This window comes from Pipistrellus kuhlii, unplaced genomic scaffold (assembly GCF_014108245.1).
Source record: "Pipistrellus kuhlii isolate mPipKuh1 unplaced genomic scaffold, mPipKuh1.p scaffold_m20_p_94, whole genome shotgun sequence".
Taxonomy (NCBI): domain Eukaryota; kingdom Metazoa; phylum Chordata; class Mammalia; order Chiroptera; family Vespertilionidae; genus Pipistrellus; species Pipistrellus kuhlii.
The window spans coordinates 471260-498654 of NW_023425600.1; the positions used below are offsets into that span (position 1 = coordinate 471260).

Sequence of the window (27395 nt, forward strand, 5' to 3'; positions counted from 1 at the left end):
CATCATACTATAATTTCAACTTTGTTTAAAATATATTTTTATTTATTTCAGAGAGGAAGAGAGAGGGGGAGAGAAAGATCAATGATGAGAAAATCATTTGACCAGCTCCCTCCTGCATGCCTATCACTGGGAATCAAGTCCGAAACCTGGGCATGTGCCCTTGATTGGAATTAAATCTGGGACCCTTCAGTCTGCAGGCCATACCTCTATCCACTGAGCCAACCCATCTAGGGCTATAATTTCAATTTTCTTTCTGAGATTTTTGACAATCAGCCAAAAAACAAACAAAATTAAGCATTTAAGAGTGTCATGAGCAACCACCATCATTATGGCATTTTTTCCTATTTCTGCCTATAATTTTCCTCTACTAACAAGGAAACGAATGTTTTTACTTGTGTTAGGAGCCTGCGCGTGCGGAAGTGTGGGAACTGAGCAGGGGCGGCGCTTTCCAGCAAGGAGAGGAAGAGCCACAGCGCCCAGGAAACAACATCACACGTCACACCTCCTCACACCTCACACCTCCCTTCACACCTCCCGTCACACCTCACACCTCCCGTCACACCTCACACCTCCTCACACCTCCCATCCTAAGGCCTCATTTGAAAACCAAGTCACCTGAAAAAACCACCCAACAGGTATTACCTGTTGGTTTGCCTTAGACACCCCCAGATACAACTCTACAGTAGGCAGTATCCCACCCGCAGTTCACAGGTGTAAAAACAGAAAAGTGTCACCCAACGTTACACAGGTAGAGTCAAACCTGGGGGTGTTTGAACCCTACGATACCTACTTCTCTGCTGGAGAGACAAGAAGACACATAAAAGGCTGAACATTATGTGAAGTAGTAATTAAATGTTCCACAGGAGCCAAAACCGGTTTGGCTCAGTGATAGAGCGTCAGTCTGCGGACTGAAAGGTCCCAGGTTCGATTCCGGTCAGGGGCATGTACATTGGTTGCGGGCACATCCCCGGTAGGAGGTGTGCAGGAGGCAGCTGGTCAATGTTTCTCTCTCATCGACGTTTCTAGCTCTCTATCTCTCTCCCTTCCTCTCTGTAAAAAAAATCAATAAAATATATTTTTAAATAAATAAATAAATATTCCACCAAAAACGAAGAGAGGGTGGATTTCCTTGAAGAACGTCAACATCTGGAAAGCCTGCCGTGGGGGGAGGGGCAGAGGCAGATGCAGGAACGAAGGGATGCACACCAGGCCAGACAGAGCTGAAGTGATAAGGAGCTCAACTACATGAATACGTACATAGAGCTCTTCAAACTGCTTCTGAATTTCACTGTCCATTTCAATAGCATTGAAGTTTGGATCCCTAATAGGAAATGCTTCCACGAACAGCAGTGCAGCATTGGAGCGAACCTCTGAGTTCCTGGCCTGGAATAATGAAGGAAGGGTGTGTCAGGGCCAACAGAGGGCGGCACCCAAGGTGTCTGTGGAGTTCCCTGAGTAAAATTCCTGACATCTCAGCACAGGCTGACTCACGAATTAAAGACGATTTAAAAACCGCACTGTGAGACCTTCCGCAGGCTCAGCCATGCACAGCTCCTCGCCGACCCCGAAAGACTGCTTCCTTTTCTGAAGCCCATCCCCGTCACTAAGACACACGTGTCTCACATCCCCCCGCACGTCTGTGCTGAAAGCCTGTGTCGACTTGACGGCTCCTAGTGTCATCATCCTGGTGCCCAGTCTCGGCAGGGGGTCTTGGGCAACCAGGACACCCTGCCCAGCTCTGCAGAGCCCCCCACCTTTGCTGGTTTATTGAGCCCAGCTCCTCCTCTCCTCCCAACTGTGTGGTCAGCATTAAACCAACCCACACTCAGTCTGATGGACCTGAGAAATGCTTTTAATAAAAGAATAAACCATCAATCCAAAGTGTCACGAGGCTCCCAGCCCAGGCCTACTTCTCCGGCCCTCCCGCAGTTTGGAACGAGTGCGTCTAAGCACGCCAGACAGCTGGCACGTGCACCTTCAGGCCTCTCCAGAGGATGGGCTTGTACAGCCGGTAGAGCATCTCCTCCACGCCTTGCCGAACTCTCTTCTGATGGTGAAAGTAACTCAGCACCTGGGGCCAAGAAAGCAGAACACAAAGGTCACGTGATTTTGTATCAAGAAGCTAAGATCCTGTTTGGAAAAACCAAGAGAGTTGTGCCTTCAATCTGACGACTTCCCTGAGGATGACAAGGTGGACACCCTGACTGCACCCACGTGAAGGAAACCGATGGCACCAGACAGAGCAATGCCCCACCAACAGCCACAAACCGCATCACCTTCCGGAAAAAACAGCCAAGAGTCAGGCCACGTGGTCCCCACAGCGTCACCAGAGCTGGCTACAACTCTGCTGGGTCTAAGAGCCTGAGCTGGACATCCATTCCCAAGTGTCAGCACAGGCCCGCCGTCCCTCTGAGTGTCGCTGCTGAGGGGGCCTGTGTAGCAGGAGCTTAGCTCAGACACCAAATGCTTCTGAACAACCAGCAAAGACTGCCCTGAGTGTCCCTTCCTTTCTTTTCTGCTCCCTTCTTTCCCGGCCAGAATCTTCTGGCCAGTTTTGTTTTTAAGTCCTCACCCGAGGATATGTTTACTGATTTTAGAGAGAAGGGAGAAAAAAACATGGATTAGCTGCCCCAGTATATGCTTCAACCAGGGATCAAACCCAAAACCTAGGCATGTGCCCCAACTGGAAATCAAACCTGCGGTGTAAGGCACGACGCTCCAACCAACTGAGCCACCTGGCCAGGGTGTTTCTGCCAGTCTTCAGACTCTTGTGCCCAATAACAATCAAGTCTGCCTCACTTCCTTAATTCACAACTCTAGGGGATTAAGATTATATAGGTAAAAGGTGGAAAACAAAATAAATAGGCTATAAAATATCCTGTGCTTTAAGTGAACTTGAGTCAACTTTGCCCTAACACAACTTCAGCCTAAGGTTATTTTTTCTACCCTAACTGGTTTGGCTCACTGGAGAGAGCATCGGTTTGCAGACTGAAAGGTCCCAGGTTCAATTCTGGTCAAGGGCATGTACCTTGGCTGCAAGCACATCCCCTGGAGGTGTGCAGGAGGCAGCTGATCAATGTTTCTCTTCCATCAATGTTTCTGACTATCCCTCTCCTTCCTCTCTAAAAAATCAATAGAACAGCCGAAACCAGTTTGGCTCAGTCGGTCTGCTGACTGAAAGGTCCCGGGTTTGATTCCGGTCAAGGGCATGTACCTTGGTTGTGGGCACATCCCCGGTAGGGGGTGTGCAAGAGGCAGCTGGTCAATGTTTCTCTTTCATCGGCGTTTCTAGCTCTCTCTCTCCCTTCCTCTCTGTAAAAAATCAATAAAAAATATATATTTTTAAAAATCAATAGAACATATTTGCTTTTTAAAAGATTAATTTTTCTGTTTATTCATCTCTACTTAGGAATTTTTATTGATGTCTTAAGTGATATGATCCTATAGTCTGTTTTCTATATACAATATTATCAAGCTTTAATATCAAGGTATACTTGTTCATAGAAACATTTTTAACAGATTTATTGAAATAATTCACATAACAAAAAGTCATTCTTTTAAAGTGTTCAATTCAGTGGGTGTTAGTATATTCAAAATTGAGCAACCACTGCTAATATGCAGTTTTAGAAGATTTTCTATCATTAATATGGTGACTTTTACTTTCTGAAGACTTCTGAAGCATTTCCCAAACCTTCTTCCAATATATCAATAAATTTATCATATATAGTGTTTATCCAAAAAAGAATTTTAAGAAGAAACTATGTGTTATAAAGCAGCAAGAGCAATTACTTAAGAGTCTAGGAATGTATTTCATTTGAAAAGGAAAATCTAATATTCTTCCTTATAAATCTTTCTGTGCATTTTCCCATAAATTTACCAAATAGTGTTATCTACACTCGTAATATTTTAATTACTCAGAGACCACAGCGGAAAAAACAGATATGAAAAGAAGTCTTTAGTGTGGGAAGCTGCTCACTGTCTTCACCAGCAGAGAGGTGTGGACAAGGAGCCCAGAATGCCGGTGACCCTTGAGCCCTGGCAGAGGTCAGAGCTATGCACCATTTAGTTGAGACAATGGTAGCTGAAGCAACTTCCCGACCAGACAGTCATGTAAATCCTTACTGATTCAGTAGCTGCTGGTTGCTGCCGCCTGCCTGCCTGAGGGCTACAGGAGCATCCCAACTGAATAAACGGATGGCCAGGCCGGAGCCCAAGCGGAGTCCTTCTTCTGGCATTGGGCTCCCGCCTGCCCCCCCCCCCCCCCCGCCATTTCCAAATTATTATCTATTGTCTCATCTGTCATTTGTGCACAGCCCTTCTCCAGAGCCTGAACCCTGAACCACGCAGGACGTGGATCTTCACACGTTAGTCATTTGGTTCCAAGAGTGAAGCACCCATGTCACAAATCTGTAGTTCAACATGATGCCAATCCTATGACTAAACAGAACCTGAGACACCAAACTGCATGCGTGATCACAACTGAATGAACCACACTGGGATGGGGGTGAAGAGGGAGTTATCTCTGGGCTCTTTATCATTGGGTAACTCAAACTAAATCATCAATAACATAAAGAAATGTTTTCTTACCCAAACATTATATAATCAGTATGCTGACATTCTACAAACAACTGCAGTGTCACTATTCACAAAGGAAACAGTCTGCCTTTGTCCACTTAGCTTCCTGACACTTGGTGCCAAACGCAACAGCTGGTCAACATGACAGTGGACTCGGCCCTCCTGCCAGAATTTGACCATCACCAGGCATCTACCGGTATGACTCGCACTGACAAGCGAGCCTTACTCAGTCACACCATTGACTTTATATATAAAAGCCCAAGCAACGGAAAAAACAGTTGACCAGTCACTATGATGCACACTGACCACCAGGGGGCAGATGTTCAATGCAGGAGTTACTCCCGTGGTGGTCAGTGCGCCCCCACAGCCATCCTCTCACAGTCCCTCCCCAGCCTGCTGGGAGGTCAGTGCACCCCCACAGCCATCCTCACAGTCCCTCCCCCGCCTGCTGGGAGGTCAGTGCGCTCCACAGCCATCCTCTCACAGTCCCTCCCCCGCCTGCTGGGAGGTCAGTGCGCTCCACAGCCATCCTCTCACAGTCCCTCCCCCGCCTGCTGGGAGGTCAGTGCGCCCCCACAGCCATCCTCTCACAGTCCCTCCCCAGCCTGCTGGGAGGTCAGTGTGCCCCCACAGCCATCCTCTCACAGTCCCTCCCCCGCCCGCTGGGAGGTCAGTGCGCCCCCACAGCCATCCTCTCACAGTCCCTCCCCCGCCCGCTGGGAGGTCAGTGCGCCCCCACAGCCATCCTCTCACAGTCCCTCCCCCGCCTGCTGGGAGGTCAGTGCGCCCCCACAGCCATCCTCTCACAGTCCCTCCCCCGCCTGCTGGGTGGTCAGTGCGCCCCCACAGCCATCCTCTCACAGTCCCTCCCCCGCCCGCTGGGAGGTCAGTCCCTCCCCCGCCTGCTGGGAGGTCAGTGTGCTCCCAAAGAGGCCAACCTCCCATAGTCCATCCCCCCGGCAGGCCACCCAATTAGCCCTGATTGGGGCCGGCCCACCAACCTCTCGCCAATTGCTAGCCAGGACAGGGGACCCCATCTGTGCACGAATTCATGCACCAGGCCTCTAGTATAAGGGTAAAATTCAAATCTAAATTCTGAGATGTTTAAAAACAAAATCTTACCAAGAGAAACTAACAAAACACTATCACATATGGTCTGCAGAATACCAAAATGGAAATATAAAGTACATGAAAGTAAATAATAAAATTAGCCTCAATTATCATCTGTTCTGAAAATAAAAAAGCAGAGGATAGAAAGTGATGATTCTGGACATATTTACATCAAAGAATTTAATTAAGGTGGCTTAATTAAGTTCTGACCATAAAACATGTTGGAAGCCACGGATTGCCTTCACTAGCAGAGAGGTGTGGCCAAGAAACCAGGAAGGCTGGTCAACCTTGAAGCTCTGAAAGGTCAGAGCCAAGCACCCACTGTTTTTTTTTGTTTTGTTTTTTTTAAATATACTTTATTGATTTTTTACAGAGAGGAAGGAAGAGGGATCGAGAGTTAGAAACATCGATGAGAGAGAGACATCGATCAGCTGCCTCTTGCACACCCCCTACTGGGGATGTGCCCGCAACCAAGGTACATGCCCTTGACCGGAATCGAACCTGGGACCTTGCAGTCCACAGGCTGACGCTCTATCCACTGAGCCACAAGGGTCTTGGCAGCACCCACTGTTTATTTGAGACAATGGTAGCTAAAGCATCTTCCACCTTTTAGTTTTATGGAAATCCTTGCTGACTGGCTATTATTGGAATTGCCTGCCTAAGGGCTATGAGTGTATCCCACAAACTGAATAAAAGGGATAGCAAGGCCAGAGTGGGGTGGAGTCCTTCCTCTTGAGCTGGGCTCCCGCCTGGCCCCCAATATTTCCAAATTCGTATTTTCTAGTCTCTTTCATTTGTGTGCGGCTTCTTTCAAGGCTGAACCCTGAACCTGAACCCTGAACCACGTGGGACGTGGGATTGGAGGGTGGGGGGGAACGACACACACGCAATAACAGTATTGCTTTGCTTCACTAATTGACCTTTGGCGGCAGGATACAACTGCCAGTTACCAATATCGAGGTTCTGAAAAATTCCCTAGAACTGATAGCCACCAAGGTTTAACTCCGTTTTTAAACTTCACAAAAACAGTTATCTAAAAAGGAAAGCGACGAGACTGGATAGTCAGGGCCTACTCACCTCCCGCACTCTGGCGTGCACTGGAGACCTCCGCGGGAGGTGAATCCCGTGGTACATGAAGTCCTGGATGCAGTCACTTTCGATCGTCTGGAATAACAAGCAGGATGCAGTGACATGGAGTGTGCGTTTCCATAGACAGACAGCAGGACCAGCGAAGCAGCAGTGTGAGCACCAACTTCCATCTCACCAGGAAGGAACCTGGATCCTTCCATCAGAGCTTCTGTGTTTTAAAGTGGACACCTCTCCCTCATTTTTCCTCTGTCTTATTTGATGAGATACTAACTTGTGATGAATGGCAGTTCAAGCCAGCAGGACTCGCTCGGAGACTGAGTAAGGCTGGGAGCCTCATCTGAGTCGTCCTGATAACCTCAGAGGGCTGGATTTTTTCCAAGGACCTCCCAAAACGACACTGACCTACCTCTAAGGTGCTGACGGATTCCAAAAGGAGTGAAAAGAGGTCTCTCAGGGAGCGGGGGACTAGGTGGGCTGTGGGAAGCTCCTGGGAGGCCAGCACACCAAGGACCCCTAGTGGGGAGATTGAGGCAAGGCCAGATGCCAGGAGCAGCCCTAGTCCTCCAGAGGCCATGGCTTCAGGAAAGATATAAGGGAAGCTTCCTGCTAGTACTAACCCCTTCATCATCTTTGAAACTTTTCCTCACCTGCAGCCACTAATAAATCTCAGCCGCCAGTGGGAAGCAACCACTCACTGCCACTTGTGATGCAACAGATCCCTGGCCCCACGCCTGGGCTCTGTGTCTTTAGAGCCAGCAACCAGGTATGACCTGGCTTCCGCAATGTGCCAGCGGCACAGGAGGGAACAGATGGAGAGGAGGGAGGGCTGATGCTCTCAGAGTGAAATGATACAACCAGCAAATGCCATTGGGAGACTTGCTGGAGCAAAAAGAAAAAACTGTAAAAAGACATGTTTGGGTCCTGGCCAGTGTGGTTCTCGTGGTTAGAATGTTGTCCCATACACCAGAAGGTGGTGGTTTTGATTCCCAGTCAGGGCATGTACCATGTGGTGGGTTCAATACCCCATCAGGTGCTTACAGGAGGCAACTGATCTATGTTTCTCCCTCACACCCATGTTTTGCTCTCACTCTCCCTACCTCTCTGTAAAAAAATCGATTAAAAAATGGAAATGATGCCGAAGCCGGTTTGGCTCAGTGGATAGAGCGTCGGTCTGCAGACTGAAAGTTCCCGGGTTCGATTCCGGTCAAGGGCATGTACATTGGTTGCAGGCACATCCCCGGTGGGGGGTGTGCAAGAGGGAGCTGGTCGATGTTTCTCTCTCATCGACATTTCTAGCCCTCTCTCTCTCCCTTCCTCTCTGTAAAAAATCAATAAAATATATTTTTTAAATTGAAATGTTAGAAAATTTTAAAACAAAGCTGAGAAATGTAAATATGGCTTATTATTTCCAAGAATCCTCAGGAATTGTTAATTTTATTGCATGCAACAATGGCACCATATAACCCTATTTTGAAGAATTGGCGTTAGAAGAAGATTAAGTTTTAAAAATTTGGCTCTCAAGAGAAATTTCAATTGTTTTACTGTTATATTTGGCTCTGTTGAATAATGAGTTTGCCGACCATTATTTAAACCATTAATGGAGAAAAGGGGGGTAAATATTCCTTCCTGTGAACAAGTTTCATGCAGTAATGAAACAATGCAAAAAATGCATAACAATGCCCCGGTTTTGCCCTTGCCCCAAACAATTATGCTATAAAACTATTCCAGAAGTTAATAATCTTTTGTATTTTCAAAGAAGTTGGTGATAAACCCTGGTCACATAAACCGAGCATAAGCGGGCAGAGAGCAGAGGAGACAGAAATCAACTCCAAGCATCTGGCACCCTTCCCCTCTGCCTGCAAACCGTCCTCACCCCTCCCCCCCAACTAACTCAGGGCCCACTCCTCAAAAGGAAAGATCCCTTTTTTACTTAAAACAAAAATTTTACTCTCAGAGGGAAACACATTTGAGAACCTAATATGAGAAAAATATAAAGGATATAAGACAGATACTTTCTGGCATTTTTGAATACTTGTGATTATGAATTATCATAATCATACCTTCATAATATAGGTATTATACAGTCTTCAAAAGTCAGCCATATTCAAAAGGAGTATCTTTAAATTCTGGAAAATAAAGCAACTAAAACAAGTGGCTGAGGTTCCCACGCAGCACTATCCAACAGAAATGGGCAGTTTATTGTAGCAATATCTGGTTTGACCCAATACGTCCCCAAATTCTCAATACGGACAGAGGCCTCAGCACAGGACCATCATTCCTCTGGCACAGGCTTCAAGTCCCTCTTCCACGGAGAACATGACAAAGTGCTCACATTTAATGATGTAACAATACCTCCAATATCTTCCCGGAAGCCTTTCTCCAAGCTCTGAAATAGACTTCTGCAATGTGTACCATCAAGGATCTATTTTAAAAAGAAAAAACTTTAATGCCAAGCATTACACTTTCGATGTGCATCGCTTTGGGAACTCTGCCAGCCCCGAAGAGCGGCAGCGCGGACGTGCTTTGTGAGGTAACTGTGGAGGGCTGTTAGCTACTCAGAGCAGTAAGCAGAGGAAGAGCAGTTTTGAGTTTATTATCAAACTATTTTCTTCCTTCTCAATCCAGGCTCCCCCAGAACTTGACTGTTTTCTGTGAAACTATGGGAACAGAAGCCTAAAACTAAATTTCTAAGTCTAAATAAAATTTAAAATGAAATAAAAATTTCAAAACTTTGTAGGCTACTAATTCCTTAAAATACCAGAAATGACTTTAGAGTAATTAGGTCTCCACTGGTTCAACCCATAATTCTGCAAATGAGGAAACAAAGCGTCCTGAGGAGCAGCAGCTCGGCAGCGAGGGTCAGGCCGGCACCACACTGCTGCCTGGCAGAGGGGAGGCGGCAGCAGGCCACCTCTAGAGGCTGAGGGTTTGGTTCCCAAACGCAGACGAAGCTCCAGCTCCAGCAGGCACAGAGCAGCTCCAACATGGCCCTGCAGCCGCAGACAACAGCCCTCACTGTGAGCACGGATGGGGGGCGGGGCCTGGTTGGTTATGTCTTGGCACTTTCCCTGCAGGGCTCCGCCCCTACGGCACAGGGCCCAGTGCTCAGTGCGTGAAGAGCAGACATGATGTTCAAATGGTAGCAGGTGTGCTAGTGAGACAGGCTTTACTGTGACTGAGGCTGAGATTTAACTGGGGAATAATTTGACTATTTAAAGAACTACCACAGTCCTGATTGGTTTGGCTCAGTGGATGGAGTGTCAGCCTGCGGGACTCAGGGGTCACAGGTTTGATTCTGGTCTAGGGCATGTACCTTGGTTATGGGCACATCCCCAGTAGGGGGTGTGCGGGAGGCAGCTGATTTATGTTTCTTTCTCATCAATGTTTCTAACTCTCTCTACTTCTCCCTTTCTCTCTGTAAAAGATCAATGAAATATATTTTAAAAAAAGAAATAAAGAACTACTACAAATTAACATCTTAATTTTAAGTCATTACTAAAAAGGAATAATTTCCTGTACAGGGGAAAATACAACCCAGTAACAAAATAGATCATCCTATCTAATAAAGAGGAAATAAACAAACTGACCGTCATACCATAACAAAGATCACTGCGTGCAGCAGAGGCAGGGATCCCATAACACAAGATGGCTGCACTGACACCAGAGGCTGAGTTCCCATAACAAGCAATCAGCAGGGACTTGAGGCTGCGTGGCACTATGCCAGGGCAGGGGACCTGAGGCTGCACCCCCCTGCCTGGTGGGTCTTGACAGGGGACCTCAGGCTGTGCCCTCCACCCAGTGGGGCTTGACGGGATTGGGGCTGGTGGGGTCTGGATCTAGCCCAATGGGGTTAGGGCCGGCCGGGTCTGGGTCTGGGAGATTTGACTCTGGTTCCCATGGCGCGCCCCAGATTCTGACAGGAGGGAAATTTTCATATACATTTTACTGAATTTCTTTCATCTCTGACACTTCTATTACAGAGAAAGGGCAAATAGCAATATTAAAACATTTCCTCTAATTAATTCCCTTTTAATGTACACGAATTTCGCGCACCAGGCCACTAGTCTATAATAATAAAAGTGTAATATGCTAATTAGACCAGACATCCTTCCGGATGAAGCCGGGGCTGCAAGGGAAGCCCGAGGCCCCGGGTGCCAGAGGGAAGCAGGTGCCGGCAGCTGGGGGAAGGAAGGCCTGCTCTTGCACGAATTTCAGGCTTTGGGCCTCTAGTATTAAATAAGAGGTAACTTCTACAACTTCCAAAAGATTAATATAACTTTCAAAACCCAGGTCAAAATTCTCAAAACCAGATTAAGACAGCACAAAATATTACCTTTAATACTTACTTCTGTAATCCCTGTAACTGATTTTTAATGGTTCCATGGATCATTTTAATAAAATTTGAATTCCAACTGAAGAGAGAACTAAGAAATCTTCTTCCCTACAAGTTAAGAAAATGGGAGATAATGATAAAATTGAAACCACATAAAAAGTTCCCTGCAAGTAAAAAACAATTCTTTGACTATTTAATAAACACTTAAGTTTGCTGTTTCCAACCAGCAAGCATCTGCAATTAGAACTTAGACCCAGACGGGCGCTGTGCTGAGAGAGCGGCCCCTCCAGTGTGGCAATGGCAGAGGGAGCCCTGAAGTACAGCGCTGGCAGAGTACCACTGAGCTCCTTCCTCACGCACTGCAGAATGACAGACAGGCAGTAATTCCGGGCTCTGAGGCAAGCTCAACGGTCCACACACATTTCACCTGGCTGTCACAGATGTCCACATAACCTAAGCAGCGGTTCTCAACCTTCCTAATGCTGTGACCTTTCATATATTGATAGCTCCTCCTATTGTGGTGACCCCAATCATAAAATTATTTTCGTTGCTACTTCATAACTGTAATTTTGCTACTGTTTTGAATCATAATGTAAATATCTGTGTTCCGATGGTCTCGACACCCAGGTTGAGAACTGCTAGCAGTGTTGCCTAAGACCATTGGAAAACACAGATATTTACATTATTATAGTTACGAAGTAGCAATGAAAATAACTTTATGGTTGGGGGTCACCACAACATGAGGAGCTGTATTAAAGGGTCGTGGCATTAGAAAGGTTGAGAACCACTACCTAAAGTAAAAGAATGCTCAAAATATCACATTTTGGGTGGTAATGTAATTGAATATTAGATCATTTCATCTTTTTATTTTATTTATTTATTTATTTATTTTTACATATTATTGATTTCAGAGAGGAAGGGAGAGGGAGAGAGAGAAAAAACCCCCAATGATGACAGAGATCATTGACTGGCTACCTCCTGCACGCCCCACACTGGGGATCAAGTTCGTAACCCCAGGCATGTGCCCCAACTGGAAACTGAACCACAACCTCCTGGTTCATAGGTCGATGCTCAACCATTGAACTACACCAGCCAAGCCAATTCAACTTTAATAAATGAGGAAACTGAGGACTTGTAAATTTAAGAGGCTAAGTAGCCGCCAAGCTAGAATTTTCAAATACACACAGTCCCCCCCAAGTTAGATGGCACACAAAAGGCTGCATTCTAAACACAAGCAAGTCTTTGCACCCCTAAGCATGAGCACACAGTCAGTGTTTGTAGGGAGCAGCTATAGGGTTAAGCCTCGGACTGACTTGTTGGCAAAGCCACAAACAAGTCCCAGCTTATTCTCCTCGTCTGCCTTTTCTTTAATCCTTCGCCGCCGCCCTCAGGCTCACTGAACCCTTGGCTGTGCTGGCCTGGCACAAGTGTTAACTATATTCATGTTAACTAGGTTATACATATGAACCTACACAGCAATATTCACCCTGTAGAGTGCATAGGACACACCCACCAAGAACCTCCCTGGGGAACCGCACCCCTCAGTGCTCCCAGCACGAAGTTATGGAAACTACGGCAGTGCGGCACCTTCACACACATGGCAGGGGAACCAAGCATGCAACATGCTCGTTTTTGTTTTTTTAAATATATTTTATTGATTTTTCACAGAGAGGAAGGGAGATAGAGAGCTAAAAACGTCAATGAGAAACATCGACCAGCTGCTCTTGCACACCCCTACCAGGGATGTGCCCGCAACCAAGATACATGCCCTTGACAGGAATCGAACCTGGGACCTTTCAGTCCGCAGACCGACGCTCTACCACTGAGCCACACTGGTTTCGGCTCGTTTTTTTTGTTTGTTTGGTGTTTTTTTTTTAAGTATTTACTGAAACACTTGTCATTTATCATTTACTTGTCAGTAGAATACAAAATGTTTTGTTTACCCAGAATGACTAAAAACGGACCTAACCAAATGATTTTCAGGAAACAAAGTTTAGATATTTTAAATTCAAAAGAGCATGTCAGTTAAAGAGTTGCAGCAGATGCCCTAACCCAGTGGTCAACAAACTCACTAGTCAGCAGAGCCAAATATCAACAGTACAATTGAAATTTCTTTTGAGAGCCAATTTTTTTTCCAAACAAAAGCCAAGTTTATTTGTTCATTTTTGCATTTGAAGTACTCCTCGATAACATCCTTTGCCTGAGACTCTTTGCCATGGTCCCTAACAACCACATCTGCAGCCAACCACTTACCAGGTTTTCCCTCTGTTGATTTTAGAGGCCTCCCATTCCTAGTTTCTTGTCGTCAACCTTAATGAGGCTGATTTGGTGTTCAGCACAAAGAGCCTCCACCAACTTGATCTACACAGGCTCAGCAGTTGGATGCAAGGCCTTGTCTAGGCTTTGGCAGCTTCTCGAACTCCGCGCAGGCCGTCGTGGATGCGGGCGGTCTGCAGCACCTCTTGCAAAGCAGTGTTCACATCCATTACCCCTCCAGCGGCAAAGCCTTCCTCGGCCATGGCGGTGGGTTATGGGTGGAGCTGAATCTTAAACACACCCAAGCCTCCACCTCTGAGAAACTCCACGGCGGCAGGGAAAGAGCGCCAAATTTTTTAAACTTAAACTTCTTCTAACGCCACTTCTTCAAAATAGACTCACCCAGGCCGTGGTATTTTGTGAAAGAGCCACACTCAAGGGGCCAAGAGCCTCATGTGGTTTGCGAGCTGTGATTTGCCGACCACTGCCCTAACCTGTTTGGCTCAGTGAATAGAGCATCGGCCTGCAGAGTTAAGGGTCCCAGGTTCGATTCTGGTCAAGGGCATGTACCTTGGTTGCGGGCACCCAATGGGGGGTGTGCAGGAGGCAGCAGATCAATGACTCTCTCTCATCGATGTTTCTAAATCTCTATCCCTCACCCTTTCTCTGTAAAAAATCAGTAAAATATATTTAAAAAGGAGTTGCAGCACTCAGGTGTATCTGTGTCTATGCCACATACATAGGTAAGTTAGACGGCTATGTGTAAGCCAACGAAAACAAAGTTGATGTATCTGAATCCACTCTCAACTTCTTTACTCTCCCCAACTTCCTAACCGCCCTGGCGATTGGGCACAGGATGGCGATGCCCTAACAGCAATAAGCACAATCAGAGCACTTCCCGCGAGGGCAAGCTCAGCACCTGCGATGCGGCGAAGGTTCTGCAGCATGGCCGCCGGCGCCTCACAGCCACTCCTGCTGCTTCACAGAAACACTCAGGCTGAGAGTCTGACAAGGCCCGCCCTCGTGAAGTGCGCAAACAGGAATCTGTACACAGCCCCTCCGTCCCGGAAGCCGGAGATCTTGGTCAGTGTGGTCAGTAAATCACGCACGGCCCTGGCACCTGGCTGGCTGGGACGGTGCGCTGCAGCGAAGGGCAGGCAGTGTCCAACCCTGTCTCTGCCGCCGAAGCCGAGGCTCCCAGCACGCTCCTTGGAGGAGCTTCTGACCTGGAGCCCTTCCTCCTCCTCCAGGTTTGTTCGCAGCCCCCTGCGGGAGGAATAATCACTTCCTCCTTGGCCACCAACTCTTGCTGCCTGGCCATGAGCCCTCAAACACAAAGGCTGCCCCAGCACCCCAGCAAGGGCAGTCAGTCAAAGCACAATAAACAATGGTGGAAAGGCCTCGAGAAAGAAGTCAGCACTGTCCCACAGAGCTATGCAAGCCACCAAGAGTGAAAAAGAATCAATTAATCTTAATGTATATATGTATCGAATAAGTTAATATATCATTTAAATATATAACTACTAAAATTGAGACATTTTACATTTTTTTTCATACTAAGTTTTTTGTTTGTTAATATTCACTTGTGGATATTTCTTCCATTGATTTTTATTTTTTTCTATATTGATAAGGTATTTCTGGTACATATAGTATGTGTCCTTCTTCCATTGATTTTTAGAGAATGGGGGGGGGGGGTAGAGAGATAAAAACATCGATATGAAAGAGACAGAGCAATTAGTTGCCTCCCACATGTGGAAGGAACCTACAACCCAGGAATGTGCCCTTGACTAGGAGTTGAACCTGAGACCATTTGGTGCACAGGCCAATGCTCTAACCACTGAGACACCGGCCAAGGCCCAGGTTTAGATGGAGAAAGCATGTGTTTTGAAGTTTTTGAGCACCTTAATTATGTTTTCCTCTTAATTGAATCCCAAACCTAAAGAGACAGTCATCTCAGAGCCTGTTCTCTGCCCGTTAGTTTCCCTTTCTAACAATGGGGTCCAGGCCAGAGCCTTCCCCAGCCCAGAGGGACGACACTAAGGAGAAGGGCCAACAGGCCCTTCCCCTCTCTGCTTCCTCCTGCTCCAGAGGTTCAGGCTGGAGCACTGGAGCCGCTGTGACCACGCGTGGGCAGGGAGAAAGCAGATGGCCGCCCAGCTTTCCCGCGCTGTGTGCCGCACAGGCACACGCGGACACACAGCTGTGGCACTTCGTTAGGAGCCTACAGAGCAGGAAGAGCCAGCATGTCACACGACTGTTTTCAAAGCTTTCCACATGAGATCACCAATCACAGAAGCTGAGGCACTCCCACACTCCTTAAAAAAACTATTCTAAGATGACATCTGGGATTTGCTTCAGATCAATCCCAGACTGGGGGTTGGGGAGAGGGGAGAGACAGTAGTAGGAATACAGAGGAAACAAGACTGACCATGTGTTGGTATAATTCATACTAAATTCTGAATCTATGTGTATTTTACTTAAGGCCACAGTTTAGTCACATTTCATATGCTCGGTACCCACACATGGATGTGAACACCAACCAAAATGAACAATGAGAGGGCCAAAAGCAGAGCCTCTCTTTAGAATTATTAGATGGGCAGAAAAAATAAATAAATAAATACTGTAATGACAGTTTTGAGTATATGCCAATTAGGAATTGAGAGAAGTCAGACCTAATCCATGGGGAAGTGTTTTCTCAACCTTATTTTTAATCATTCTTAATTTAAAATGCAATCGTGGTTTCTTCAGGATTCACACAACCCCTGCTATTATCTGATAAGCAGTGACTTGTAAAATGTTTGTTTAGTACTGCCATGCAGTGAAAACATTGTGCAATAAATAGTTCGCGATACCTAAGATGACTCATTAAACTATTGGGCACCGTATTAACAACAATCAGGTGAACTTAGAGAAAATATAATATTCACTTAAAAAGCAGTCCACAGCCCTAGCTGGTTTGGCTCAGTGGATAGAACGTCAGCCTGTAGACTGAAGGGTCCCAGGTTCAATTCTAGTCAAGGGCATGTACCTTGGTTGTGGGCACATCCACAGTAGGAGGTGTGCAGGAGGCAGCTGAACAATGTTTCTCTCTCATCGATGTTTCTAACTCTCTATCCCTCTCCCCTCCTCTCTGTAAAAATCAATAAAATATATTTAAAGTAATAAAAACAACTTCCTATTTTAAAAAAAGTCACAAATATACCAGAAAAGAAAATCCTATTTACCTCTTCTTTCTTGATATAATTAACACTTATGAAGCACTCAAGTAGCATATTTTTAATTTCTCTACTTTCCTCCAAATTATAATCAAAGCAATACAAAGCTTGATGAACATGCCAAAGCCGACTTATGTCTGCACCCTAGGAATGGCAAAAAAGAAAAATGTTAAGAATTTTTCAATAATCAGTAAGGTCATATTTCAAGTTAACAATAAGAATATTTTTATATCATAATTACAATTCTAGATTTTTTGTCAAAAAGGAAGAATGACAAGAGAAAACAGACTTAGAAATCTGTAAATGCCTTACTCAAACCCCCCAAAGAAACCAAACCCCCTCACTCAAGCCCCCCCCCAAAATGTGCAAATGCCACTTGCAACTCTAAAGAACACTTTTTTAAAAAAATCCTCACCAGAGGCTGTTTTTGTTTTTTTATTTGTTTGTTTGTTTTTTAAGAGAGAGAGGAAGTGTGGGACTGAGAAACACTGATGTGAGAAACGTCAATCCATTGCCTCCCCTACACACCCCAACTGGGGATCAAAACCCCAACCCAGTCAGGTATGTGCCCTGACCAGGAATCGAACCCAAAACCTTTTTGGTTCGTGGGTCAATGCTCCAGCCAGTGCTGCCCAGCAGTTTCCTGCGCCTGTGAAAACATCTGTGTCTGCACTGTCCAGTGCAAGGGTCATTAGCCATCATGCAATAGAGCAACAGAAAGTGTCTAGAGAAACTGAGGAACCAAACTTCATTTTCTTCCTTTAAATTTAAATAGCCCCATGTGACTACTGGCTACCGCAGCGAACGGGGCAGGTGTCGCATACTAGGAAGATCTGATTTAAAAGCTTTAAAAAAATGGCCAGAAAAGAGATTTTAAAAACAAATCAATGATGGCTTAAGGACCACTCCTGGGCAGCAGGAGAAGCTATGTAACTAGCTGAGGGTCCTGTCATCAAACTGGATGTTCCTTGGAGGCCTCTCACTGATGGAGTAACATCTAGAAAGCTGTTGGCAGTGTGCATGAAGAGCCCCAAGTTCAAATCCAATGACCTACCGATTTCATGTCTAGAAATCTGCCAGAAGGAAGGAGAGACATGAGGTGGGGAATATCAGAGGGAAATTCCTAAATATCCCTAACATAACAATGATCACCTTGGGTGGTGGAATTATGGGTGATTTTTATCTTCCTCATTTTCCCCCCCTGACTCGGGTATCTTTTTCTGGATTTCGAACTGTATACCTAAGATTATAGGATGGGAAACAGCCAAGTTACATCCAACCTTCAAACACACTGTCCATAGGTCCCCAGACCTGGGCTGCAGGCTGAAACAGCCCCCCAACTCCCGAACCCCTTCAGTCAAGTACACATTAAACAAGCAAACGTACGGTTTTCGTCTGGAGGCTCTTCCTGAGCAGCAAGGTGAAAGCGGTCTTCCCCATGTCCTCTTTGGCAGGCAGGCCCTTCTCCCACCACGTCACGCACAAGCCCTGGATGGAGCTCTGCAGCTTTCGTTCCGATTCAGGTAGTGCATACAAAATACCTAAAAGAGAGAGCCCAGTAACTGCTCCATTGGTAAGGAAAAGCAGTATTGGTTCAGACTCAATAGTATAGAGCAGTGATTTTTCAATCTTTTTCAACTCATGGCACATATACAGTAAATTACTTGAATTCTGTGACACACACCAAAAAATATGTTTTGCCAATCTGACAAAAAAAAAAAAAAGGTATAATTTTGATTCATTCATACTAGATGGCTACTGTGTTGGCTGTTGTTTTTGTGTTTTCTTTTTGTTTTTGACAATCTAAGGCAGAGGTGGAGAACCTTTTTTTCCTGCCAAGGGCCATTTGTATACTTATAACATCATCTGCTTAATATAATTCCCTTGATATAAATTTATGTTGCTATGAAAAAAGCTCCTAGATTTATTGAATTTTGATTCCCGCCTGTGGTTGCCTTGGCAGAGCCAGAGCAGGTATTCCCCTCCCCAGATCTAAGGGAGAAGCAGTCAGGGCCCCTGACTAAACAGTCAGGTATTGCATGTTTTAAAAATTCTTGCAGCACACCAGTAGAAAATCGCTGGAATAGAGTATGATAACTTTTAAAGATTTGCTAAGCAAATATTAGTTTATGTTTGACTTGCCAAAGGCTTATATACATTATTTATAGGGTACAAATGATGTTAATTAAAAATTTTTTTCCTACAGTTATAAAAGCAAGCAGACCCACTAGAACAGGAAGACTCAGAGAGAGCATGTTGCCAAACCACCACTGAAAAGACAGACACTGAGCCATCCCAATGTATGTGCATGGACACCCTATAACAATTCACAGCAGAGTCAGCTCACATCGGTGACCGAGAATCCACTGCCACCACCCCAAGGTGTGTTGGCCTCAAATTCTAGTTCTTTGGTGGAAAAGAGCAAAGCAACTATTATAAGGAACAAAAAAACTACGGTGTTTTTAACAATAGAAAAGCTCAATAACTAAAATACTAATAATGCGAGAAACCAAGATGGCAGCAAAGGTAAACGCCTAAACTGCCGCCTTGCACAACAATTTCAAAACTACAACTAAAAAAACCACAACAATCAAGATAAATAACATTCCCATCACCCCTAAAAAAACAAACAAAAAGAAAAACTACAACTAAAAGACAAAACATCTATCACCCAGAACTACGGGAAAGATGGCTGAGTGGAAGTTCTACAACTAAGAAGGAAAGAGAAAGGAGCACAAACGCTGAAAAGCTGAGGTACAGAGGCACGCGAATCGGGCTGGTGGCGGGCAACTGGCACACTTCTTTTTTTCAACCCGATGGCCAAAAAGGAAAACAAGCTCCAAATCGCTCTGAAAACCCGGTTTCTGGGGAAACACGGGGGACTCAGACACCTACGGGGAGAAGCTGGACTGTCAGCCATCGGGTCGGAAAGTGAAGGTGACTATTTTGCAGAGGTGTGCCCAGCGATCAGTTTACTGCACTGGAGCACGGGAGCAGGAACTTGGAAACGCAGAAAGACAGAAAAGGCTGACGGCAGCAATCACTGCTTGCCATGCCCTAGCCTAGTGACGCCCTGAGACCCTGCCCCGCACAATCTACAAACACACCCAACCTCTGCACAGGCTCTTGCATATAAATGGCCTACCCTGTGCAGCTTTTCCGAATAAACTACAGCTCCAGTCAGACTGCACCAAAACCTCTAAATCCCAAGCAAAGAGAAGAAAACTGTAATTCTTGCTGTAGCTCCTGCTGGGTGGCCTCAGACAGTAGCTGACCTACACCCCATTGGAGATCTAGTGGTTGGTGTGAGATGACACCAGATTTCAACTACTCTCTTAAGGTACACATTCAAGAGGCAGACTCAATGGGCACCAAAGTCCTACGGCACATGTGTCAAACACAAGGCCCGCGGGCCAAATCCGTCCCGCCAGGCCTTGCAATGTGGCCCGCACCGCGCTGTCATCACTGCACTCCGCTGCGTTTCCATCACAATGACAGTTTATGACTGTTCAGTAAACCATTCGGCCCGCGATTTAGGCTGGATTTTAGATTTTGGCCCCTTCTCTGATTGAGTTCGACACCCCTATGGCCTACGGGAACAAGTCCTCTCCCATAAACGTGTCTCCAGCACAGCAACTCTTCCGTTATAGACACAGGGGATCATCATAGCCAATTGGCCTGGAGGTCAATTCCTCCCAGTGACACTAACAATAATCAAGACTTAACTACAACAAGGCTGTACACACAGTCCACAAAGGGGTGCACCAAGAGTGTCCACCTCAGGTAACTGGGAGGCTGACCCACTGAACCATATAGGACACCTTAGCACACAAAGCCACCCTACCAACTCAGGGAAGCTGCGAAAATGCCAAGACAAAGAAACAGATCACAATGAAAGAAATGGAGGACAAGAAGTGACTGGATATAGAGTTCAAAACCACGGTAATAAGGTTTTTCAAAAATTTCCTAGAAAAGGCCAATAAATTTAACGAGACCCTCGAGGATATGAAAAAGGGCCAACTAGAAATTAACCATACACTGACTGAAATGAAAAATATTATACAGAGACCCAATAGCAGAGTAGAGGAACACAAGAATCAAGTCAAAGATTCGGAATACAAAGAGGCAAAGGAGCCTAAACTGGTTTGGCTCAGTGGATAGAGCGTCAGCCTGCGGACTGAAAGGTCACAGGTTCGATTCTGTCAAGGGCATGTACCTTGGTTGTGAGCACATCCCCAGTGGGGTGTGTGCAGGAGGCAGCTGATCGATGTTTCTCTCTCATCGATGTTTCTGACTCTCTATCTCTCTCCTTTCCTCTCTGTAAAAAATCATAAAATATATATTTTTAAAAAAAAGAAAAAAAAGAGGCAAAGGACACTCTTCCAGAGAAGCAAGAAGAAAAGAGAATCCAGAAAGTTGAAGATAGTGTAAGAAGCCTCTGGGTCAACTTCAAACCAACCAACATCAGAATTATGGGGGTGCCAGAAGAAGAGAGAGAGCAAGATACTGAAAACCTAATTAAGAAAGTGACAGAAAACTTCCCCCACCTGGTGAAAGAAATAGACTTATAAGTCCATGAAGTACACAGAACCCCAAACAAAAGGAATCCAAAAAGGACAAAACCAAGACACATCATAATTAAAATGCCAAGGGCAGAGGAGGATCCAAGAAGGTGACTTAGGTAAACACACCTAAACTGCTGCTGTGCACAACAATTTCAAATCTACAACTAAAAAACAATACGTCTATCACCCAGAACCACGGGAAGGCTGGCTGAGAGGAAGCTCTACAACTAGACTGAAAGAGAAAGGAGCATTCAGGGCACAAAAAAACTGAGGTATGGGGGTGCACACGTGATACGGGCTGGCGGCAGATCCTGGCTTGCAGAGGGCATTGCTTTCTTTAACCCTAAGAGAGACAAGCTCCCAATGTCTCTGAAATTCAGTTTTTGGAAAGAAGCTGGACTGTCACTGAGTCGGACAGTGAGGGCAGCTTGCTTGCAGAGCTGTGAGCAAGAACAATCGTTTGCTGTGCTGGGGTGAAAGACGCGGGGACATGGTCAGAGAGGCAGAGACAGCTGACAGGCAGCCATCGCTGTCTGCCACGCCCCAGCCTAGTGACACCCTGAGACTCCGCCCCACACAATCTACAAACACACCCAAGCTCCAAGCAGCGGCTTTTGCATATAAATGGCCTTCTCTATTGCAGTTTAACCTAGCAAACTTGCAAACTGGTGCAGACAGCTCCAAAGCTTCCAAGCTCCAAGCAGGGAGGATTGTGGTTCTCACTGTAGCTCCTGCAGGTTGGCCTCAGACAGTAGCTGAACTGCATCCCATTGGAGATCCAGAAGCCAGTTTATCTAGTGGTCAGTGTGAGACACCAGATTTCAACTCCTCACATCCATAAGTGACACATTCGGGAGGCAGACTCAGTAAGCACCAAAGCCCCACTGAAACAAGACCTGCACCATAAGCGTGTCTCCAGAGCAGCAGTTCCTCCACAGCAATCAAGGCTTAACTACACGAAGACTTTGCACTCAGCCCACAAAGGGGTGTAGCAAGAACGTCCATCTCAGGTAACTGGGGAAGCTGAGCTACTGGACCCTATAGGTCACCTACCACACAAAGCCACTCCATCAACAAAGGGAGGCAACCAAAATGCAGAGACACAGAAGCATGTCACGAATGGGAGAGATGGAGGAAAGTAAACTGGATGACACAGAGTTCAGAATCACATTTATAAAGTTACTCAAGAATCTTCTAAGAACCGATGAGAAACTTGAAGAGACCCTCAAGGACCTTAATGAGAATACAAAAAAAATGGAAAAGGACCAGTCTGAAATAAAGAATCTATAGAAACTCAACTGTAGATCAATGTACCCCAAGACTCAAACCAAAGATCTGGAATATGTGGAAACAAAAACACCCAACCAGATAGACAGAAAGAAAGAAGAACCCAAAAGTGTAAGGATAGTGTAAGGAGCCTCCAGGACGGCTTTAAGCGTACCAACATCCGGATTTTTGGGGTGCCAGAAGAAGAGAGGGAGCAGGATATTGAAGGCTTATTGAAAGAAATAATGACAGAAAACTTTCACTACCTGGTGAAAGAAATAGACTTACAAGTCCAGGAGGCGCACAGAAGCCCAAACAAGAGGAATCCAAAGAGGACCATACCAAGACATATCATAATTAAAATGCCAAGGGCAAAAGACAAAGAGAGAATCTTGAAAGCAGCAAGAGAAAAACAGTTACGGTACCAACAAGGGAGTACTCATACAACTGTCAGCTGATTTCTCAACAGAAACTATGCAGGCCAAAAGGGAGTGGCAAGAAATATTCAAAGTGATGAACAGCAAGAATCTACAACCAAGATTAGTCTACCTGGCAAAGCTATGATCCAGAATTGAAGGTCAGAAAAAGAGCTTCACAGACAAGAAAAAGCTAAAGGAGTTCATAACCACCAAACCAGGATTACATGAAATGCTGAAGGGTATTCTTTAAGAAGAGGAAGAAGAAGAAGAAAAAGGTAAAGGTAAAAACTATAAACAACAAAAAGACATCAAATACATACCTACCAACAAATGAATCTAAAAATCAAGTGAATAAAAATTCTGAAGCCAAAACCAGTTTGGCTCAGTGGATAGAGCGTCCGCCTACGGACTGAAGGGTCCTGGGTTCGGTTCCGGTCAAGGGTAACCTTGGTTGCGGGCACATCCCCAGTAGGGGGTGTGCAGGAGGCAGCTGATCGATGTTTCTCTCTCATAGATGTTTCTAACTTTCTATCCCTCTCCCCTTCTCTCTATAAAAATCAAATATATAGGGAGAAAGAAAAAGGAAATCTGAAGAAAAATAAATAAATAAATATCAAATATATATATACAGAGAAAATCTAAAGAACAATAAATAAATAAATAAATAAATAAAATATAAAGATAAAATGCCAAGGGCAAAAGACAGGAGAGAATCTTACAAGCAGCAAGAGAAAAACAGTTAGTTACCTACAAGGGACTCAACAGAAGAAGAAAAAAGTAAATATAAAAATTATGAAGAACAAATACATATGTATCAACAAGTGACTCTAAAAATCAAGTGAATTAAAAATCTGAGGAACAGAATAAACTGTGAATATTATACCCTGTTTCCCCGAAAGTAAGACAGTGTCTTATATTAATTTTTTCTCCCAAAGTTGCGCTAGGTCTTATTTTCAGGGGATGTCTTATCTTTCCATGCGCTAGATCTTATTTTCAGAGGATGTCTTATTTTCGGGGAAACACAGTAGAATCAGGGGCAAAGAAAGGGAGCGGATTGATAATTATCAAGGGGAAAAGGGTGTGGGGAGTGCAGGAAGAGACTGGATTAAAATCGTACACCTATGGATGAGGACAATGTGGGGGAGGTAAGGGCAGAAGGTGGGGTGGGAACCGGGTGGAGGGGAGCTATGGAGGGAAAATGGAGAAACAACTGTAATTATCTGAACAATGAAGATTTACTATTAAATAAATAAATAAATAAATAAATAAAATTCTAATAATCACCCATAAGTATAATCCACAGATATCTAAATGCCATTAATACTAATGCAAAATTTCTAAATTCATGCAAAGTTGGAAACAACTATGATATCAGCACCAACCATTTTACAACAGTTATTTGGAGAGGGTGCAAATAAGTAAACTATGGCCCTAGATGGTTTGGTTCAGTGGATAGAGTATCAACCTGCGGACCAGGGAGTCCTGGTTAGATGCTGGTCAGGGCACATGCTTGGGTTGCGGGCTTGATCCCCAGTAGGGGGTGTGCAGGAGGCAGCTAATCCATTACTTTCTCTCATCATTGATGTTTCTAACTCTCTCTCCCTCTGTCTTCCTCTCTGAAATCAATAAAAATATATTTAAAAAGTAAACAAACTATGATAACATTCACAAAGCACCTGGGAGCAATTTTTGTGTTGATTAGTGACACCTTCTTAATAAGAACATTTCAATGCAAGAATTATGCATACAATGACGCACTAAACAGATACAGGAATCCAGGTGATGCTGAGAAAGAAGAGCTTGTTGAAAGAAGGCAACACATTGAGCCACTCATAGTCACAGAGTGGGGGCACATAGGAGATTTTTCTTAAAAATCATGACTTAAAATTACTTTTATAGCCATAAAATCATTTTATATAATATTTTACAATCACATAGTCTCCTTAATTTAGCCTATTATTCCTCCTAAATTAATAACTACAATTTTGGAAAATAATAATTGTTGAGGAGGATCCAAGATGGCTGCACAGGTAAACACCTAGCTGCAGCCGCACACAATTTCAATAAAATACAACTATTGTAAAATATAAAATGGACATTACCCAGAACTACAGGAAAGTTGACTGACTAGAAATTCTACAACGAGAAGCAAGGAGAAAACCAGAAGGAAAAGCGGAGGAGCTGTAAAAGCCTAAGGTATGGAGACACGCGGCGCGCGGAGAGGACAGAGCCGGAGAGGAGGGGGCGGTTGAGTGCCTGACTGGAGTTCCCTAGCGGGAAGGAGATAAAAGCTCCAGACTGTGCTGAACCCCAGACCCGACAGCACTGAACCCCAGTTTTAGGCCAGACCTGGGGACTCAGATACATACAGAGGGAATCTGGGCTGTGAGGCAGAATCCCAGGGGAGCGGCGAAAGGCAGAGCCCCTGGAGGCGCGCACATTGTGCACAGAGGACGGACTGTTGACTCTGCTGCCAGATTGCCTTAACGGGAAAAAGACAAAAGCTTCGGACTGTGCTGAGCCTCAGTTCCAACAGCTCTGAACCCCAGTTCTAGCCCAGACCCCAGGGACCCAGGCTCATACAGAGGGAGCCGGGCTGTAAGGCGGAGCCCTGGGGGAGCGGCGAAAGGCAGAGCCCCCGGAGGCAAGCACATTGCGCTCAGAGAAGGGACAGTTGGCTGTGCCGTGGGATTGCCCTGGCAGGAAGGAGACAAAAGCTCCAGACTAGTCTGAACCCCACTTCCAACTGAACTGAACCCCAGTTCCGGGCTCATTGGGGGAGAGACTAGACTGTTTGGTAGCAGGCGAAACTCGAGGGCACCTCACTCTCAGAGGTGCTTGCAACGAGTACCAAAGGACACTAAGGAACACTGAGACTCAGGAGCCGCATAGGGCGTGGCTGACAGAAGCCAAGGCTGTAGGCTCCACCCTGAAATTCCACCCTATCAGGGAAGCTGTGAAAATGCCGAGACAAGGAAATAGATCACAAACAAAAGAAATAGAGGACAAAAAGCGACTGGATATAGAGTTCAAAACCACACTTATAAGATTGTTCAAGAATCTCCTAGAAAAGGCCGATAAAATAAACAACACCTATAAGGATATGAAAAGGGATCAACTAGATGTAATAAGGGATCAACAAGAAATAAAGAATACATTGTCTGAAATAAAAAATATTATACAGAGTCCTAAAAACAGAATGGAAGATCGCAAGAATCAAGACAAAGATTTGGAACATAAAGAGCCAGAAGATACTCCTCTGCAGAAGCAAGACGACAAGAGAATCCAGAAAGTTGAAGATAATGTAAGAAACCTCTGGGACAACTTCAAGCGAACCAACATCAGAATTATGGGGGTCCCAGAAGATGAGAGAGAGCAAGATATCGAAAACACACTGAAAGAAATAGTGACAGAAAACTTCCCCCACCTGGGGAAAGAAATAGACTTACAAGTCCAGGAAGCGCACATAACTCCAAACAAAAGGAATCCAAAGAGGACCACACCAAGACACATCATAATTAAAATTCCAAGAGCAAAAGACAAAGAGAGAATATTAAAAGCAGCAAGAGCAAAGCAGGTAGTTACCTATAAAAGAGCACCCATATGATTGTCAGCTGATTTCTCAACAGAAACCATGCAGGCCAGACAGGAATGGCAAGAAATATTCAAGGTGATGAATAGTAAGAATCTACAGCCAAAAATAATCTACCCAGCAAAGCTATCACTCAGAATGGAAGGCCAGATAAAGAGCTTCACCAATAAAAAAAAGCTAAAGGAGTTCATCGCCACCAAACCAGAATTATATGAATTGCTGAAGGGGGTTCTTTTGGAAGAGAAAGTAAATATAGATAAAAACTATGAACAACAAATACGTAACTATCAACAAGTGAATCTAAAAACCAAAAAAAATTTTTTTTTTAAATCTGATGAAAAATATTAACTGTTGAATATAATAGAATCAGAGGTATGGAAGGGGAGTGAACTGACGATTCTTGGGGAAAAGGGGAGATGGGGTGTGGGAAGAGCCAGAACATAAACTGTGCACCTATGGATGAGGACAACGGGGGGTGGGGAAAGGGCAGAGGGTGGGGTGGGAACCTGGTGGAGAGCAGCAATGGAGGGGGGGAAAAATGAGGAACATTTGTAATAATATGAACAATAAAGAAAAAAAAATCCAGGAAAACAAAAAACAAAAAAAACCTACAATTTTGAAGTTCAAATAAAACTTGAGAAATACCATCACATAAATTTTAGTATAGGGAAACTCCCGTGAGAGTCAACAGTATTCAAAAGGACATGGTCAGACATATTTAAAGAAAAAAGTGCAATGTTACAACTGTTTGGTCAAATTTAAACTATGGCAGGAATCACTAGCTGAGACATTTAGAATCAGATCTTTTCTCCTTAATAATCTCATATCATTGGTCCTGTAGGTCATGTGAGACCTTAAAACCTGCACACAACAGTAGTCAGCAGCTCAATTACGCTTACTTGCAGCTTAAATTAATTACTTAGGACAGCCCTGACAGAACACTCTACTCCTTCTGCATGAAGTACAACAGCCTGC

General features: G+C 45.0%; 1 protein-coding gene and 1 pseudogene across 7 annotated transcripts in view; both read right to left on the bottom strand.

Annotated features, from left to right (window-relative positions):
* NCAPG2 (non-SMC condensin II complex subunit G2) overlaps positions 1-27395 on the bottom strand; it is a 66126-nt gene that overhangs the window by 31033 nt on the left and 7698 nt on the right. For 6 of the 7 annotated variants that reach the window (XM_045578271.1, XM_045578269.1, XM_045578273.1 and 3 more), the window contains 7 exons: positions 17965-18140; positions 16588-16722; positions 11121-11215; positions 9127-9196; positions 6763-6849; positions 1976-2071; positions 1258-1383 (listed from right to left, as the gene is read on the bottom strand). In XM_045578271.1, the coding sequence (XP_045434227.1) occupies positions 1258-1383; positions 1976-2071; positions 6763-6849; positions 9127-9196; positions 11121-11215; positions 16588-16722; positions 17965-18140 (785 nt within the window). The remainder of the gene's footprint in view (positions 1-1257; positions 1384-1975; positions 2072-6762; positions 6850-9126; positions 9197-11120; positions 11216-16587; positions 16723-17964; positions 18141-27395) is intronic. The other variant, XM_045578270.1, reaches the window with a different exon arrangement.
* On the bottom strand, positions 11460-13705 carry LOC118714024 (annotated as a pseudogene).